The sequence below is a fragment of the Pogoniulus pusillus genome, chromosome 26, assembly GCF_015220805.1.
Source record: "Pogoniulus pusillus isolate bPogPus1 chromosome 26, bPogPus1.pri, whole genome shotgun sequence".
Lineage (NCBI taxonomy): Eukaryota > Metazoa > Chordata > Aves > Piciformes > Lybiidae > Pogoniulus > Pogoniulus pusillus.
In genome coordinates, this window is record NC_087289.1 from 5956422 (window position 1) to 5974640 (window position 18219).

Consider the following 18219-nt stretch of genomic DNA (forward strand, 5'->3'; position numbering starts at 1 on the left):
GCAGAATAGAGCCTCTTGTAAACAAAGCCCATCTGTAAATCTTTATGCCTTTTTTCTAAGCTTCAGTATCTGTTTGTATTCTTTATCACAGCTCTTGGATCCAGAGGGGGTTTATGAACATTTTGTCCTTCTGTTTAGATATATGAATTAGGACTACTTGAGAAAATAAAGGAGAGTAATTGTTGTAGGTGATTACCTTCCAAGGGGTACAGGCGCCCCCATATGGTGACCAGATCCATCCCACAGAGAAGTCTTCTGTCTCCATGGAGCCCAGGTCAGAGATGTTACTGGGAAACTCCCTGGTCTGGTACAGCCCTCTGATTACTATCCATTACTGGTCATACAGGTTGGAAGCCACGAGGCCAAGTACAGAAGTGCAAAAGCAACCAAAAAATACTTAAGGGCACTGGGGCAATTGGTTGAAGCATGAGGAGCAGAGGTGGTGTTTTCTTCAGCACCTTTAGTAGCAGGGAAGACTGCACTTAACACCGAAAGGAACAGCAAAACACAGCTGATGAACATATAGCTCAGGGGCTGGTGCCACAAGAGGAATTTTGGTCTCAGTGATCATGGGAACATCGATGCAGCACTGGGCTATCTCAAAAGATGTGAGCATTCTCACACAAGTTGTTGAGGTTCATTGATAGGGCTTTAAACTACATTCAGAGGGAGAAGGAAATAAACCCAAGCTCACTAGAGGTGTCAGGGGTGAAATCAAAAGCCCAACTCAAGTGCACACAGCATGGGCAACAGATAGGAGGAACTAGAAGCCATTGTACAGCAGGATAGCTACGACAGTTACCATCATGGACATGTGGTGCATGACTGTCATGACTGGACTAAGTGCAATGAACAGCTCTTCAGAAGAGATAGGCAGAGAAGGAGGGGCGGTGGGGTGGCACTGTACATTAGGGAGTGTTTGCATTGTGTAGACTCAACAGCTGCGATGGTAAGGCTGAGAGCCTATGGGTAAGGATTAGGGGAAAAGGCCAACAAGGCAGATATCCTGTTGGGAGTCTGTTAGAGACCACCCATCCAGGATGAGGAAGCTGATGAGGCATTCTACAGGTGACTGGCAGAAGTCTCCAAATCACCAGCTCCTATACTCATGGGGGACTTGGATTTACCAGACATCTGCTGGAAATACAACACAGTGGAGGAGCAACAATCCAAGAGGTTCCTGGAGTGTGTGGAATATAACTTCCTATCACAGGTGGTAAATGAGTCTACCAGAGGAGGCCCAGGACAGATATTGAGGTTCCAGAGTGTGTCCAGAGAAGGAATTAATATATTATTATATATAAATGATTTTTATACACTCCCTCTTGGAAAGGAAATAAACAGCCTATCACGAAATGAAGCAAATAAACAAAGATGCCAACAGCTGTTAGAGCAGGCACAGTAAAGATTTATTACAGTGCTTTCTTTTGTTGTCTCATCATTTCACAAGAGATGCTCAAAGTTTTGATCACTTAAAATTCAGCTGCAAGCATCCCAGATGCTTTGAATTTTCAAACTTCAACAGGAGCAAGCATAAATTATGCTAGGATTTAGTTAAAAGCAGAAGTAAAATGTTATGTTTCTTGAACATAAACCCTGATTCTCCTCTCAAATATTTCCATTTGTTCCCTCCCTCTAACACAGTAAAGTTTGCTATGCAGGACAAATGCAGATGACATCATTGACAGCTTTCACCTTTTTAATAAAAGACACCATAAAGCTTTCAACATTACTCCATTTTTATTGAGGAAAATATAACATCTAAAAAATCCTCCTTGAGTAAGAAATATTTTCAAGCATAAATTAAGAAAAAACTCTCAAACTTCATATTCTTAGGGTGAGGGCAGACCTTGCAGAAAACATTCTTGCAGATTTACAAAAGCAGTCTGATGGGATAATTCATAAACAGTAACTTTTCAAGTCTTATCTTACTCCTTTGTGGTGTTCATCAAAGAAAAACTCACCCCAAAAAAATCCTTCTTTTCAACTCACCATTTGCATGGCTCAATGAAAGGCCCATATAATAAAGTGCTCAGCAGCATGACTGGCAGTGTAAAATACAAACTTGGACTTTCTCTGCTCCAGTGTATTTTAATCATTCTTGAGGTAAGTCCTACCTGAAAAAAAAGATTCCAGTTTCTTTCCTTTGTGTCCCCTGAAGTTATTCTGTCAGCTTGATTATTATTGTTTCTTTTTTCCCCAAGGATTATTTAATAATGCACCTATGTCTTCTGGGTTTCTTCTAAAACCGCTGGAACATGCACGCATTCTTCACCTGTACTTTTAAAGAACTGAGGTACCTTATGAAGATTTACTGTAAAATGCTGGTTGCATAAAAACCACACAAAGAGCAAGTATGCAGAGTTTACATGATTAAGGAGGTATTTTTACAAAGAAGTGACTGCAGGCCTGATAGTTCGTACCAATGAAAAATCAGCTGGGCTGAAAGCATCTTGTTATTCCATTTGAAACTGACAATGGTGAGAGGTGAGGCATTCCTCACCTTTCTGATGTTTCTCAAAAGGACAGCATGAGATTTCCAGATTATCTTTTCATCACAGTTGTAAACGAAATCTGTAAGAAAATGAACAATGCAGTGTAAAAAAAAAACCCACCACATTTCATGAATTAACTCTTTCATTAAGAAAAAAGAAAGTCCTAAGGAACCAAAGTGAATGAGAGAAAAGGAAGATTTAGAAATTAAGGCAAAAATGCAAGCTTTTCCTATGAAACATCTTAAAACACCCTAATCCTCATAAACCCCATCATCTCAGCAACAGAAAACACATAGACTACCTCTCAGAAAAACAGACTGATATCCAGCCCTGTTATCATCACCCCTTAGGAATCAATTGCCCTGCTGCTCTGTAAGGCAGAGTTCTTTCACACTTTGGGGCCAGTCCCAAGAATGATTTAAAATCCAACTTTTAGAAAAGACTATGCTGTTGAAGATTAGCTTCAGATATTAATTTCTGCCTCTGATGAGACAACTGTAACTGCCATTTCCAAAGTCTTCAAAGTTTCAAGTCTGAAAGAATCCGCTTGTTCCCTTGTTGCCAAAAGCACCCTTTGTCCAAGTTCAACCACTTTCATGGGATAACATAAGTGTTATCTTTCAATATATCCTTAAGCAATAATGGACTTGCAAAACAGGAGCAATGAAGGACTTCATGACATACTTCAGCTCCTAAATATTTAAATAACCACCATGGGGAAAGCACATTCAGGTCATCACCCATTTTTGCAAAGCACATAAAATCCACACTGTGTGGTTTTAAGGACAAAATGTAGTCATTGGTCAATGACCTACATTGAGAAAATTAGTAAACCAGTTCTAATCCTGGATGAAAAGCTTTTCCTTAAGTTTTTTGGTTTGTTTTTATTAAAACCTCAAAATAAGAGAGCCAACTATCTGGGTGGTCTTGTTCTCACCTAATATGCAGGGTATCATCAAGGACATGCTTTGAACCAAATCAGGTTCATAAATACTTGTTAAAATAATACACTCAATAGTCTCCTTCCTACCTAGTAAAAACACTTTAAGTGTTAGGCACCCAGCAATCACCATCCATCCCTTCACTATTACATGCACATTTAAATGAGCAAAGACAACATCAAAACAGTAAATAGGTGGCATTAACTTGATCAGAATGGCTCACACACTGAGAAGGATTCTAAGGGTAGGATGCTTTATGGGCTTGCTGTGAGAAAACAAATGAAAATCTAAGCTCTAGCGTGGTGAGTGCTAAGCTTTGGATTGTTCCTCTGCTCTTCTCTTTTAGTGGTGTTTTCTTAAGTTTTACAACATCATATTATTAACTAAAATTTCTAAATCACAGTGTGTAGGAACTCAGTATCAAAGCCAATCAGAGGGAGGAATAATACAATATATAATGAAAGCTGGCAGTTCTACATTGACATCAAGAATGAATACACACATCCAGTTGCATAAGGAGTGTTTACACTCTTGAAAGTGAATGTACAAGTCAAGTACTATCACCTACTCACTAATAGTCCAACTTCTCACAGATGGTACAGCAGAAGAAGGTACTGTGGAATGACTTGAGGGAGTAAATAATGACTTAATAAAACAGCCACACAGAAGCTTTCATATGTGAGTGGCGTGAGAAGACAAATTTTGTTAGCTGATAGCAATTGTTACTTTTCTGGCTGAGAAACAAAACATCAAAGACTACCTACTTCACTGATTATCAGTTTGCAGCAAGTAATGGTGTATTTTCAAAGTCCAGTCCACTCCAATCCAGTCCAGTACAATTCTCAGTATTAATTAATACCTGAAGATGCCTCTGCAGCACCTTTAGAACACTCAAAGTTAAAAACATTATCACTTACTTCTTGCAATACCTGTCCAAGTGTCTCCCGGCTGTGAATCCGCTTCCTGTTGAAAACCCAAACCAAATTTATTACTTCTAATGTAATGATCTTGTAAACATTATTAATTTACCCCACTTCAAAAGCAGTATCATAGAATCACAGAAACATAGAATGTTAGGGGTTGGAGATCATCAGGTCCAACCCCCCTGCCAAAGCAGGATCACCTAGGGCAGGCCACACAGGATTATGTCCAGGCTGGCTGTGAAAGTCTCCAGAGAAGTAGACCATTATATGCTAAGCTTTGCTCCACATCCCTTCTCTTATGGAATTTTGATGCAATCTAGAATCTACAAAACTCTGATTTGGATCTGTTATTATGCACATCAGGAAGAACTGCCTGGAATACTGCCTGCTATTCACTGCATTTTCTCAGAAACAAGCGTTTGTTAAAAAGCTTAGGAAGATTTCAGCATAAATCCTAATACCCAGATATAATAATGATAGTGATATAACATATCACTACAGTTATTGCTTCCAAATACTCTGTAATACATGCACTAGAAATACTGGAAATGCAAACTGACAGCAACATATTTTTACCTGTCTATTTTGGTTGCTATGGTCACTGTAAAATTGCCTTCTGTATTGGGCAAGTAGGTAGAAGGTATAATTACATAATTTCCTGCAGGAAGTCTGCAAAGTTGGCTCACTTCCTGTGAGTAGCAATGAGGTACACAGCTAATCAGTGGCTCCAAGTGTAGAAAAGAGGAAGTATGTGGTTTCCAACTGCTGTTAGGCACCTACAAAAAAGGAGTAAGAACATTCCTATCTCTTCATATATTTCAGTCTCCACAACAATGAATGCCTGGTGTACCATAGCATGGTAAGTTCTATATCTATTCCACCTTCAAATACTCACTGTGCTGCACAGAGCTACAGAAGAGAAATGGGAAGGATTCCAGGAAACCCAGATGGCAGTATCAAGTACAGATAAACCATTCCTAGCATATTTGTAGACAGTTTACACAACCCACTACCCACTTAGCTTAAAAGCTTTTTCTGTTGTCTAACCTCACTCTTCCTTGCTACAGCCTACTGCCCTTGTTTCTCACCTCACAGAGAAGGTGAACATTATGTTCCTCCTCCTTCCAGTGGCATTTCCTGTACTAAAAAATCATATTAGGCTTCTCTCAGTCTCTACAAGCAGGAAAAATGCTAATCATTCTCCACATATCATTTATTTGAAGCTATAGGAATGCTTATTTAAGACACACTTTTTTTGAAGCACTCTTTCTGAAATTAAACTTTCTTTCCCTGCAAAGCAGCCACCTAACCAGAAGCTTCCCATCCTACATTCATGCAGCTGATCACTGGCACACACATGTAGAACCTACACTTGCCCAGATCAACTCATATTTTGTTTGTCAGATCACATGCTCGACATATACAGTCCTTCTGAGTTCTAACCTTGTCTAAGTTTCCAACACAATTTGCCAATGAACAAATGAACGAATTAGAGATGAAAAAATATAAGTTTTTTAGATGGTGAAGTCTGACCCTGAGTCGCTAAGACACTGAAAATTCTTTGCCAATCCTCAGAAGAGTTCATCGTTTCTAAAACTAATTTATAGAGTTGGAAGAATCCAGTGGAACCAGTTATCTGGTTACTATGCTATGCAACACAGGACCAGTCGGTGTTTCTCCTAGAAGCAGCAAGTCCCTTGCCAAGTTCAAGGAGCACAGAAATGACAGGCTCTCACCTTCACACCCTGGCAAATCAGCAAACTGGCCACAGGTCTTACCTGGAAAATATGGAAACCTATAGGACGACACTTGCTATCTTGGCAGTGCTGACGGAGGGTAATTTTCACACTGCTTTTTCCTTGTCCTGCAGGAATGGAGAGGGGAAAGCAGGGATTGATACAGAAGGAGGGGAAGTTCCTGCTACCTCCAGCACTTTGCCCAGTTTTCCAGCATCCGTGCAGCTGCACTGTCTCCCATTCACCTGCTGGGAGTTCTTCACAGAGAGCAGCGTTGGTGGGTGGCAGCTTTAGCTCACTACCAAGTGGAAAAGAGAAGAGAAAATAAAACATACAAACCCTGCACAATCTCACTAAATCTAGAACACAGCTCACAAAAAATAACGATTAGTGCATAAGCTTAAATTCTTCCAAATTTTCAACACAGCAAAAAGCAGAGTTCTACAGCTCTAAGTCCTTAGAAAACTCAGAACACTCCACAAGAACACAGCCCATACAAACCATGCACTACAACCAGCTCAAATTTTTGTACACTGATGAAGCAACGCAGCCTCCACATTTTTTCCTCAATACCTTTCTGCCACTTGTCTTATTTGAATGCAACATAGCTGGCAGGGACTTCTGGAGTAGGCATGAGCACTTCAGCAAATCCAAAGCATACATTGCATTCTTTTTTGTATTCCCTCTGTCTTTAGTCAGAGGAAACTACCATTGTACCTAACAACTTGATCATTGTAATGTTAACCCTGTTTTAATCCTAGCCCAGCACTGCATTTCACAGCCATGTGAACCATTTAGCATCATTATCAGTTATGCAACTTTTGGAACCATACTTAAGCATAAATTCAAACAGATTGTCTGTTCTTATTGCCAGTTCAGCTTCAGCTAAGAACACAAAACAGCTGTTAGGGTATTCTGCAACTGCCCATTCCAAGTACACATCCAGACTGGCACCTCTGTTTTAGTCCAAGACGTGTTGTACTTAACAGCAATAATAGAAATTTTCACAGTATCACAGTATCATCAGGGTTGGAAGAGACCTCACAGATCATCAAGTCCAACCCTTTACCACAGAGCTCGAGGCTAGACCATGGCACCAAGTGCCACGTCCAACCTTGCCTTGAAGTGCCCCAGGGACGGCGACTCCACCACCTACCCGGGCAGCCCATTCCAGTATCCATCACTGAAGATATAACATGTCCTACAGATTAAACATGTACAGAAGCCATGCTAAAAGTACACAATTTGCACCAAAACAGCAAAACTAGCCTTGATAATTTTGCAGATTTCTATTGAGTCTAAAATTTGATGCCACCTTGCTCCCAAATTCTGGAGAGTAAATGATTAATGTATGATCTGTCTCTGTAGTGTGATTTGCTAGGTTCTCTCCAAAGAGATAGGAGATGATAGTGTACTAGCAGAATATAAAAATATCTGAATAGCTTTGAAACATGTTGCCAAAGGTACATTTTATCTCTGTACACAGCTTACCTGGCATGAGCTGTTAGAAAACTGCAGATTTTTACAGGCTTATTGGGAAAAAAGGTAAAACTTTGCTTACTGCACACAACTACTCATTGTTATATCTTCTTAAGTATTTATTTCAGGGCCATTGCCACTAGCACAGAATTGCTCACAAATAATTGACTCAAATGTTGAGATGGTTAAAGTTTGAGTCTGCTACAGTTCAAAAAGATTCAAGTTATCAGAAGCTCTGGACTGACGCTGCTGATGTTTTCTGTTGGATAAGTAGGCATTCTTGGACTAGAAACAATCTTCCCTATGTATTATAAAGGTCTATTTTTCTGTCAGAAGTTATAAGAAAAGATCAACCAGAACACAATATGCAGAGATCCTTCCAAGAATTTTATAATAATATTGGAAAATTTCTTGAGGCACTCAAAAGTAAGACGTTCAGCTGTACTGTCAGCACTGAATGCTTTAATTCAAAAACCAATTTTTGGTTCAGTTGAAGAAGACAGCAAAAACAGCAGTGTTATTTTGTACACCTGCTCCAAAATGAGCTGTGAGCATTATGCCATGAGTCCACTGATGACACTATTTGCAGATAAAGCTTTAATGCTCACATGTCACACGATCTGTTAGCATTTGTTTTCCAGCATACCTGATAAAATACTCCTCTCCTCCTCTGTCACTGGGGGCAATAATGACCACAGCTGCTTTTAACCTCTGTGGTACATCTTCAATTTTTCAATACATTCCAGCTAGAACTCCCACACACTGAGAAACATGTTCTGCTGAAATCTTTTCAGTGCTTTTACAAAACAGGCACTTTCTCAAAACACTGCAGTTCAGAGTCAAGAAGTTACTCAACTGATTACTTATGACTTTTAACAAGAGGTAGTAGCAGCTTCACAAAAAAGTCAAGGCAATAGAACACTACTTAGGTAAATTAAATGACAAAGCAGTGCTGCTGTTTGGAGCTTGACACAACCCTTCAGAACATTGTGGATATTTACACTTTGGGCTATATCTCATCTACCGGTTTATAGCAACAACTCGAGAGATTTTCTGTTCTCTTTTAAACCTACCTGAGAGAGATCCTTCCTGTTGAGAATACACGAAGCAAGAAATTTCCTACAGCATCTTTCAGAAAAGTGCTGGGAACAACAAGATAAAAGCCAGGTGAAAGGTCACAGCACACATGCACTTCTCTATCATAGGAATGGCAGACGGTACCTACAACTGGAGGAGCAGAGAGGGTCTTTGGAAGGTTAAATCGTTTCTTCTCCACCTAGAATAGACGCATAATGATGTGTGGTGTTTTAGGAAAAATAAGGAGTTTTTAATACAACTAAAGATGATCAAATATTGTTTAAAACATTTTCAGGCATGCACATATTTACTAAATGGAACAAGTAAGGAGAAGAGTATCAGCAGATATGAGGAACATCAGAGAGAAGCAGAAATTAATTCAGTTATAGTCATCAAACAATCAGCCCAAAACGTCATGCACTGGTTTGGAACTTTGCACTTATGTTGCCAAGTTGAACTTGGTAACTTCCCTTACTTGGCACTTAACAATAAGAACAAAGTACTTGCCCACTAACAGTTCATACACACAGTAGCTGCATAGCAAAACAGGATCACTCCATGTAAATCAGAGATATAAAATGAGTGAACAGCAGAATCACGTCACTGCTACAGGGAGTGAATGATTTTACTCAGATGTTTCTTAATGCTTTAAAACTCGTTTGCCACAACAAAAAAGTCACTCCCCTATTACCTTCCAGACATGCAGTCCCACAGCCTGGTAATTCTTCCTCTGTCTGCCCTCAGTCAAAGACAGATTTTCCTCTACTAAGTCAGTCAGCTTTTGAATCCTTCCAGCCCAGTCGGCACTGTATTTCCTATGTTTCTGCAGCAGAGCAATGCACACTTCGCTCTTTTCACAGACTCTCAGCCAGAACTTAGGGTTGGTAGGGAAGCTGCTGTTGTTACGGCAGCCACCTGCAGACTGGCCTCTCACCCAGGATCCAAAAAGATTCTGTGAGTGATGCAGCACTTTCTCTAACAAAAGAAGAAAAACACAATACAGATTTCAGACACTAAGGGCTACTTAATTTTATACAACAGATACATGACAGAGATCCCCCAGCCAAAGAAATCATGTTGTGGTAGTCCTGAAACTTTCTCCAAGCAGATATGACCAAGATTTTAAGAGATGTGAGAATTAAATGTCCCAACTGATAATGGCAGATTGATATCATCTTTATAAAATTAAAGTGTTTCTAGAAATAAGATTTTTTTTAAAATTAAACATTAACCTTTAAAAAAATGTCACAAAGGTGTCCAAAAGAGCAGCCTTCTACATAGAAAACACTAACAAACTAGCAAGTAACCAGATCTCAGAGAAATACCACAGACCCCTGTACAGACCTTCAGTTTCTCTTGTGCCTCTATTCTTCACAGCAGGTACAGAAAAGGCCTACAGGTCTGTAGCAGAGGGAAGGACTGAGAAATAATGGTCTAGTTGTATCAATTCGCAATTCAAATTGGTCTTTCCTACTGACATATTACTGAATGAAAGAGATGTTTTTCCATACCACACCTGTATAGAGGCTCTGAAGTTGTCCTTCCTCATTGACTGGAAAGCCCATGGTAATCTCATCAAATTCCCTGAAAAACTCATCTTCATCAACCCAGAATTCTCCCTCTTGGATCTGCGAGAGCAGTTGTGAGGCAAGCACTGGATCTAGCTGATTCCATCCTTGACCACTGGCACAGAAGGCAAAACGTAACATTTAGTTCTTTGCCCAATAAAGTTCCATAAGCACATTCCATCAAATACCCTATGGAGTAGGGCAACAAAGAAGCTTCCTTATCTTACTGTCAAATACTTGAACTGAATATTTCTGTATGTACTTTGCTAGGCAGTGAGAGGGATAATGAAGTATAAATTGCAACATATCAAAGAAAACTTAGAAACAACCTAACACCAGATTGGATACAGCAGCCTAATTCTAGGTGAAATAGATACTTTGCTTACAACACAGTGCAGTCTGAAGCTTGAGAGGAAAATAAAAATCTGAACAGTTATTTTAAAAAGCAATGAAAAAAGTAAAAGCTGTACAGTAACTGAAAGAATTGTAAAGCTGCACAGTGAGTATAAAGCCCACTTTGTGGGAAGCAGCTGGTTAACCCCAAGAATCTGCTGGCTAAGTTCTGATAAACCAAGAATTAAAACACCTCATTATGCTTAGAGACCATTAAAAGCTAATACTCTCAATTTTTTTTGTTTCATTAATAGCAAACAACAGATCTGCACTTGAATAAAACTGGGCTCTAAGGCCACCCAGTGCAATGCTACCCTCTTGCAACATCATGGCAACTTACCATTTGGCAACGGAACTACAATAGACAGAGTGCATAAGCAAAACTCTGCTGAAAGCAAAACACCAAACTGAAGTCTCCATTAATGTGATTAAGCAATCTTCCTAACTCAGGGGGGAAACCAAAAAAATCTACCCTATTTCTCTAACATGTTTTATTAGCAGGATCCTACTGTTACCATATTTGAATGCAGAAAGCTTGCTCCTTGGGTCAAGAATTGAATGTTCTTTTGTACAGTCAAAATATGCTAATGCTTTTCAAAATAAGCTAGTAGGGTCTGCCCTTTCATTCCTGTTATTTTGCTATATGAATAGCTGAACATATTTCAGCATTTCCTTTCACACAGATCTCTTCATGTATCTAATGGATTCCAGCTTCTCCTACTCATATTAATCTACAGAAACAAAAGCACAGAAGTACAAAAAATAGGCATCCTTCCTTACGCTGTATTTTGTCTTAAGAATACTTCTCTGTCTTCAGCAACTGAAACAAGCTCAAAAGACAAAAGTTGAGTAAAGCCAAGTGACTAATTATGTCACAAACATCAAAAGCAATATTTAGATCAACTGCAAAACAAAAAAGGACCACAAAAATCACAGAAAGAAAATAAATCAATGTCTTAAGTTTACCTCTACAAAAAGATGCTTCGATAAAACAAAAAAAAATATGAAAAGAAAACAGAAATTTCTAGAAGTAAATATTAAAATTATTAGCCTTAGAACCAACAAGAAGTATAAACTAATGACCTCTCTGAAGGAGGTATCTGAAGGGGGCCTACAAAAAAGCTGGAAGGACTTTTTAGGATATCAGGTAATTACAGGAATGGGGGAATGGAACAAAGCTGGAGGTGGGGAGATTCAGACTGGACGTGAAGAGGAAGTTCTTCACCATGACAGTGGCAACACCTAGGAATGGGTTGCCCAGGGAGGTGGTTGAGGCCCATCCCTGGAGGTCCTTAAGGCCAGGATGGATGAGGCTTTGACCAGCCTGATGTAGGGTAGGGTGTCCCTGCCCATGGCAGGGGAGTTGTAACTGGATGATCCTCTCTGATACTGTGATTCTCTCTGATGGATGCACATTAACTGAAGTGTCTCTTCTCTGCTGCAGCCTATTGGCAGTATTTGTCTATTCACAGATGTGCTTTGTGTTTCAAAACTTCCATTTTCCAGATGAAAATAAGCTTACTCACCCCTCACACCAGGGACCTTTCCAGCACCGCCTCCCCCAGGGATTTCGTATTCGTAGTAGAAAGACTTCCTTGCCTGACACTTCAGACAGATTCAACGTGTCTATCACAATGAAGGCATGAAATTCTCCTAGTTCACTTGTACCTGAATAGAAAAAAAAAAATGGTATTTGAGAGTAAACAAAAGTCTGGTCCATATTCTACAATGATAGACATTAAACTAGCCTATGAAAGAAGGCCATTTTGAGACAAAAGGAAATTTAGCACTGAAAAACCCAAACAGTTCACTTTATTTGTGACTACACAGAAACACAGCAAATGAAAATTTGGAAGAACTCACTATTTGATCTCAAACATCTACAAATTCTTAGGGTTGTAATTCATCACGTTTTTTAAGGTGCTTCTTCAAAGGGTGGGGAGTGTGCATCTGTTTTTGAGAACTGACCGTATCAGCATCAAATATAGAAATCATTCAACCTCAACCAAGTATCATCATTAAATCTTTATTTATCCAAGGTTATATCAAATTGCACTATGAAACTAGTAGAGTGCTACAATCAGCACTATGCACTTGCTGGCTGCCTTGTGCTCTGAACCTTGTTAAATAGGAATGTTTACTTTGAAAATCTCTAGAACTTTACTATTACCTTGTCTGGAATTAAGGACTGCACAGCTTATTACACACTGTTCCTTCAGATTCATCAGTCTTCTAAACACTGCTTTCTCCAAAACCAAGCCAGTCTTCTCTTTCTCTGCATTTCTTCCAGGGTCCTTCAGAGTCCACCTTTCAGCAATTCCTCCAGTCAGATCAACCAATGCATCTGCCACCTGTCCTGCCCACAGCTGTTCATAAGACCCATGTACTCTATTTTTAAGAAAAAAGAAGACAAACAAATAAACCCAGCAACCAAAAAGTGTTTCTACATACAGCAGAACTAAAGAAATATGGTTCTTCATCACTTTCAACCCTACCCTGCATCACCATCATGACTATGCCCTACTTCTTATTTCCAAGCAGGCAAGAGAAAGCACATATTCTTTTATTCATATAGAATACAGCATCTAACTATGTAAGCCATCAGACATTCCACTGTTTGATGGGAATTCTATTACAATTCATTCCATTCTATACAGAAACTGCTCTAGTCTTCTGCTAGTCATTTGTACCTTATTATTTGTATAGCACATCATGGTTTCTCATATACTAACTGCATTCTGTATAAATAAATGACATTTCTTCCTCTTCTTCAATTATTCTTCATTCACCACACATGACAAACCAGAATGGTGCTTCCTTCAATAATTTAATTAAATCAAGAGACTACCCTATCCAACACAGTGGATGCAAAAGAACCCAAAACTGTTAACAGAATTATAAAATATGGTAGAATGATAAAAATCTCCAAAAAGAGCAAATATTATTTTTCAAGTCTACACAGAAGCTTTACCATGCTGCTTCACAACTTCAGCAAAACGTATCTACACTTGAATCAATTACTTCATACTTAAAAGTCTTTTTCTGCCCTCTGCTGACAACCACACAATCTTTTGTCCAAGCTCTTTGGACATCTGCTACTTTTCCAGTGTGCTTTGCCTCCAAATTGCTGTGGCCATCTGGAGAGCATTTTGATGGACATATTGTAAAACATAAATATGTTTGAAAATGCAGCTACATGTTTTCTTCTTCTTAAAAAACAAACTAACAATCAAAGAAGAGAGCAGTGAAACTCATATACAGCCGGAGTTTTACTAGCATAAACTTAGATAATATCATTGCTTTCCATGAAAATACTTGTATGCTGTCTATTTTTCACTGAGCCCTCAGCTGCCCTCAAAAGATACACCAGTAAAATATTTCCCATAACAAAATTAACTGACCAATGGGTAGTGACTTGAAGACCACCACTTGAATCCTGGCAATTCATTGCAGCTCTTTCCATAATTCTCTTCCTAAGACTATCATACCTCACGTGCAACTGGGAACACATCTTACAGACCTACAATTTGAAGAGTGACTTCTGCACAACCCAGTGTGGGAATGATATCAGCTGTTGTACTTAATATGGAGTAATCCACAGATCCATGCTCAAAGTAGTCAGAGAAAAGTAAGCAGAAGGACTACAAGTATTTTAACTCCCTTTTCTTGATAACTGTATTCACATACTTTGCATAAGCTTTTTCAAGTAGTGGAAGCCAAAACAAATCCTCTGTCTGACACTGGGAAAAGCAGAGCTTCCCACCAAGGCAAGGCAAGCGATCATCGATGGTCACCTCTACCCAGTGTCCAAACTGCCAGATTCGACAGGTGAAACAGCCTTGATAAGACTCATCTGTCCAGCTGGGCTGACCTGGAGGGATTACCTAGATGCCAAAAGCCAAAAATCAAGAGAAATAGTGCAATTTTATTATATTTTTTTAAACAAAGCCAGTATAAAATATGGTGAATATGAACCATATGTAATAACAACAGGAAAAAAAAACCACAGCAAAACCAGTAAAACTAATCATAACAAAACTGATACTCATATGGAGGCTTAGAATTCTGAAATGTGAAACAAGAAACCTCTCTATACCTTATTCAATAGGTATTTACTCTTCTGCAAAGCTACACAGGCACACAGGAACCAACAGTCTCCCAAAATCCCTTGCTTTACTTGCACATCCTGCAGGTCATTTGAAAATAACCGAGGGCTAGAACAAATGTCCTAAAATTAAAAGAAAACAAGTTAAGCTAAATCCTGCATGACATTCCAAGGAAGTCTGTGTTTCAGGGAATGGGAGGCCTCCAGAAACCTCCCACAAAATCAGGGAATTTTTACCTCTAGAACATTTCCTCTTCCGATAGAGCCTAAGCAAACAGTATGAAATTACTGCCTTGCAGCTATTTTACAAGTACTTTAAGTGAGGCAATTCTAGTTCCCACATGAACTTCAGCACACAAATGTTACCATCAAACACAGCTGTAGCAGAGGCACCAATAAGTGGAACGCAACATAATCCATCAGCTCTTTGATAGATGCATGATCAGCTGATAGAACTGATGTCATTCACATTGAATTGCACATCTCCAGCTCAAAAAAAATCTCCAAATTAGCATGAGAGAAAAACCTTTCCCAGGGCAATAAAAATAGATTGTTTGTAGCAAAAGAGGTAGTTTCAAAAGCAAAGTCTGAACACTTAATCAAGCCTGAAAATGAGTCTTTTAAATGGTTCTTCTCTCACCTGTAAGCACTGCAAGAGATGGAGACTTTCAGTCCTCAGTAGTAATCAAGGTATGAGGTACAAAGGCAGAAAATTGCACACTGGGATTTGTGAAGTCATTTGTTTGCCAGTTCTATTTGACAACCAACAGCTCAATCACTGTTCTACAGCCATCCCCAGATGCATGGCATAAAAACAATGCCACAAAAGACAAGGCATTTTTTCCCCCTTACATTTTTATCACCTTTTAATTTCCCCTCTACACAAAGGCAGTACCATAAATACTGCACCTGAAAAGAAAGCACTGCAGAAATGCATTCTAAACTTTTCAGCTCTCACCTGGCTTACTCTGAAATCCATTTGTTATGTTTAAAATACAATGCAAGTCACGAGCAAAGTTAGAATCTTAGAAGTTTTGTCTCATTATAAAAGAAAGCAACAATCACACACACAAACAGCAACACACTTCTGAAAAACTCTAAAATCCAGCTACTTGTTCTTCAAGACAGTTACACAATATATCTGAAAGTTTGGAATGACACAATGCTGGGTTTTAAGCTGGTATGCAAGTTACCTGCCTAATGAAACATATCCATTAAAAAATACCTGAATTGCTACTAGTGTCATGAAATTTAGAAGTTCTACCACAGGGTTTAATTCAAACCTACAAAGCACTCAGACTTAAAAATATTGTTAACATTACTAATATATTTAACATTGACATTCACTGGCTTCACAACTTCTTTATTCCTAAAAATTAAAACCACCCAAAAGCAAGCATTCAACACCATTTTTAAGTGAAGTTCTGCTAAAACCACAGTATTTTCATCTTACAACTCACCTTAGGTCTCAACCAACTTATCTCACCTCTGAATTGGGAAAGTGGGGTACAATAGTCAAAAAATATAGAGGTATCACTGGCTGGAAACGTGGGGTCTATGTAAAGGTCTCTTTTCACAATGTCTTGATTTTTCTCTCCCAGCATTTTCAGCACAATCCTAAGTAGCTTTGCTATTTCCACTTTATATTGCCAACCACCAACCTATAATATAAGCAAGCATTACTTAAGAATTATGACCAGGAAACAAATAGGCAAGACAGATTTATTTAGTAACAGGAGACCTCTCCTTTCTTCCACGGAGCACCCTGAACCACGCCACTGCTGTCTTTGATCAGCATCCGATAACACCTTAGAGGTTCCCTGCTTGCTGGAAAATAGGAGTGACCTACATGCAGGAACCCAGTTAGATCTCTTCCTCGAGGAGAGGTCCCTGCTCACTGCACCGGGGCTGGACAATAGGATCTTTGAGGGCCCTTTCCAACCCAACGCAATCTGTACCTCTCCCCACAAAGCCCCCTCTATCAACACCCCTTTCTTCACAACTAGGCCCCTCCACACGCCCTCCTCCCACCCAACCTCCCCCTCCTCGCCGCAGACACCCTTCGCCACAATATGCTTCGACCAGACCACCTCTGCGCACATGCCGCACCACCCTGGAGCCTCCCCGTTCCCCGCCACATCCTCACCGCGGGGCTCGCCCCGCCGCCATGCCCGGGGCGGCCGTTACCGCGGCAACGCCGGACACCCTCTGACCGCCCCTCAAGCCCTGCCCAGCCCACAGGTAACGGATTGCGCCGCCAGCCAATGAAGAGGCGACGCTTGGGCACGTGATATGCGCTCCACCAATCCGCCGCGGCCGACGGAGTGGGGAGGGGGCAGGTCCCGGCGTGCCTGGCGGCCCTGTGGGGTGGGCGCCGGGAGGCTGGGGCGCGGTGGCGCCCACGGGCGCTGCACAGGCTCCGAGAAGAGCTGGGGGAGGAAAGCTCAGCGGTCAGCTCTGACGTGCACACCCGAGCAGCTCTCGGAAGCCACAGAAAACGAAACCAAACTGTCTCCGCGATGGTTTTGACGGAAACCGTCGGAGAAATTGCCGACCCTCACAAAGCAGTGTCCTGAAACAACGCCAAAGACCACGTTTCCGAAGAGTTTATCGCTAAAGCGCTGTCCAAGGGCTAGGCGGATAGAGGAAACAAGTCAGCTCTCATACTTTGATACTGCCCAAAGAGAAAAACATCGAAAGTTACTGACACTATTAACAACAACAGCAAAGGAAAGACATGCAGCAATGCAAGGCCCCTTACTGGCCCTCCTTCGTTGCCACAGGTTGTGGAGCCAAGACACAGGCTGCCTTCTCGCGTAGATCTCCTATGTTAGTGTCTCTCAGTAAGTTCAAAAGGAGACAAACAGGCTGAGGTAGTTTGGGAGGACATGAGGGGTGTCTGGAAGGCTACTTTTCACGCTCACAAAGATGATTTTGAGTCTAAGGGTTATGTCACAGAGTCCCTCAGTGGAGAAGTTGTCTTTTAGTTAAGGGAGATCTTCCCTGTTACCTTTTCACCAGCAACCCAGCTCAGGAATGCTCTCAAACCTAAGCCTTAGCAGAGTGGGAATACCCAGTTCAAGAATCCTTTCAAACCTATGCCTTAGCAGAGTGGGAATACCCAGTTCAGGAATCCTCTCAAACCTGTACCTTAGCAGAGTGGGGATTCCCAGTTCAGGAATCCTCTCAAACCTACACCTTAGCAGAGTGGGAATACCCAGTTCAGGAATCCTCTCAAACCTACACCTTAGCAGAGTGGGAATACCCAGTTCAGGAATCCTCTCAAACCTACACCTTAGCAGAGTGGGAATACCCAGTTCAGGAATCCTCTCAAACCTACACCTTAGCAGAGTGGGAAAACCCAGTTCAGGAATCCTCTCAAACCTACACCTTAGCAGAGTGGGAATACCCAGTTCAGGAATCCTCTCAAACCTACACCTTAGCAGAGTGGGAATACCCAGTTCAGGAATCCTCTCAAACCTACACCTTAGCAGAGTGGGGA

The 18219-nt window shown here is 40.5% G+C and overlaps 1 protein-coding gene across 3 annotated transcripts; it reads right to left on the reverse strand.

Annotated features, from left to right (window-relative positions):
• Nucleotides 1-1721: 1721 nt before the first annotated feature.
• Nucleotides 1722-16942, reverse strand: CAPN10 (calpain 10). 3 transcript variants are annotated; one of them, XM_064164866.1, is made up of 14 exons: nucleotides 16864-16942; nucleotides 16178-16378; nucleotides 14709-14840; nucleotides 14300-14496; nucleotides 12783-13000; nucleotides 12139-12280; nucleotides 10168-10334; nucleotides 9343-9626; nucleotides 8648-8850; nucleotides 6341-6393; nucleotides 6138-6223; nucleotides 5010-5135; nucleotides 4354-4399; nucleotides 1722-2574 (listed from the first exon to the last, which is right to left on the reverse strand). In XM_064164866.1, exons 2-14 carry the CDS (start codon nucleotides 16319-16321, stop codon nucleotides 2366-2368), a joined length of 2007 nt encoding a protein of 668 aa, XP_064020936.1. In that variant the 5' UTR covers nucleotides 16322-16378; nucleotides 16864-16942; the 3' UTR covers nucleotides 1722-2365. The 3 variants fall into 3 exon arrangements, with proteins under 3 accessions (XP_064020936.1, XP_064020934.1, XP_064020935.1); XM_064164864.1 differs by having other exon boundaries at nucleotides 6138-6393; XM_064164865.1 differs by having other exon boundaries at nucleotides 2445-2574; nucleotides 4936-5135; nucleotides 6138-6393.
• Between the last annotated feature and the right edge of the window lie 1277 nt (nucleotides 16943-18219).

Excerpts from the sequence above, each read along its gene's own strand:
- CAPN10 (XM_064164864.1), bottom strand. The coding sequence starts at position 16,321 with ATGCTGGGAGAGAAAAATCAAGACATTGTGAAAAGAGACCTTTACATA. Across the intron at positions 9,627-10,167 it reads ACTTCAGAGCCTCTATACAG|AGAAAGTGCTGCATCACTCA; the intron begins GTGTGGTATGGA and ends TTCTTTTGTTAG. Across the intron at positions 6,394-8,647 it reads ACAGGAAGGATCTCTCTCAG|TGAGCTAAAGCTGCCACCCA; the intron begins GTAGGTTTAAAA and ends TCCACTTGGTAG.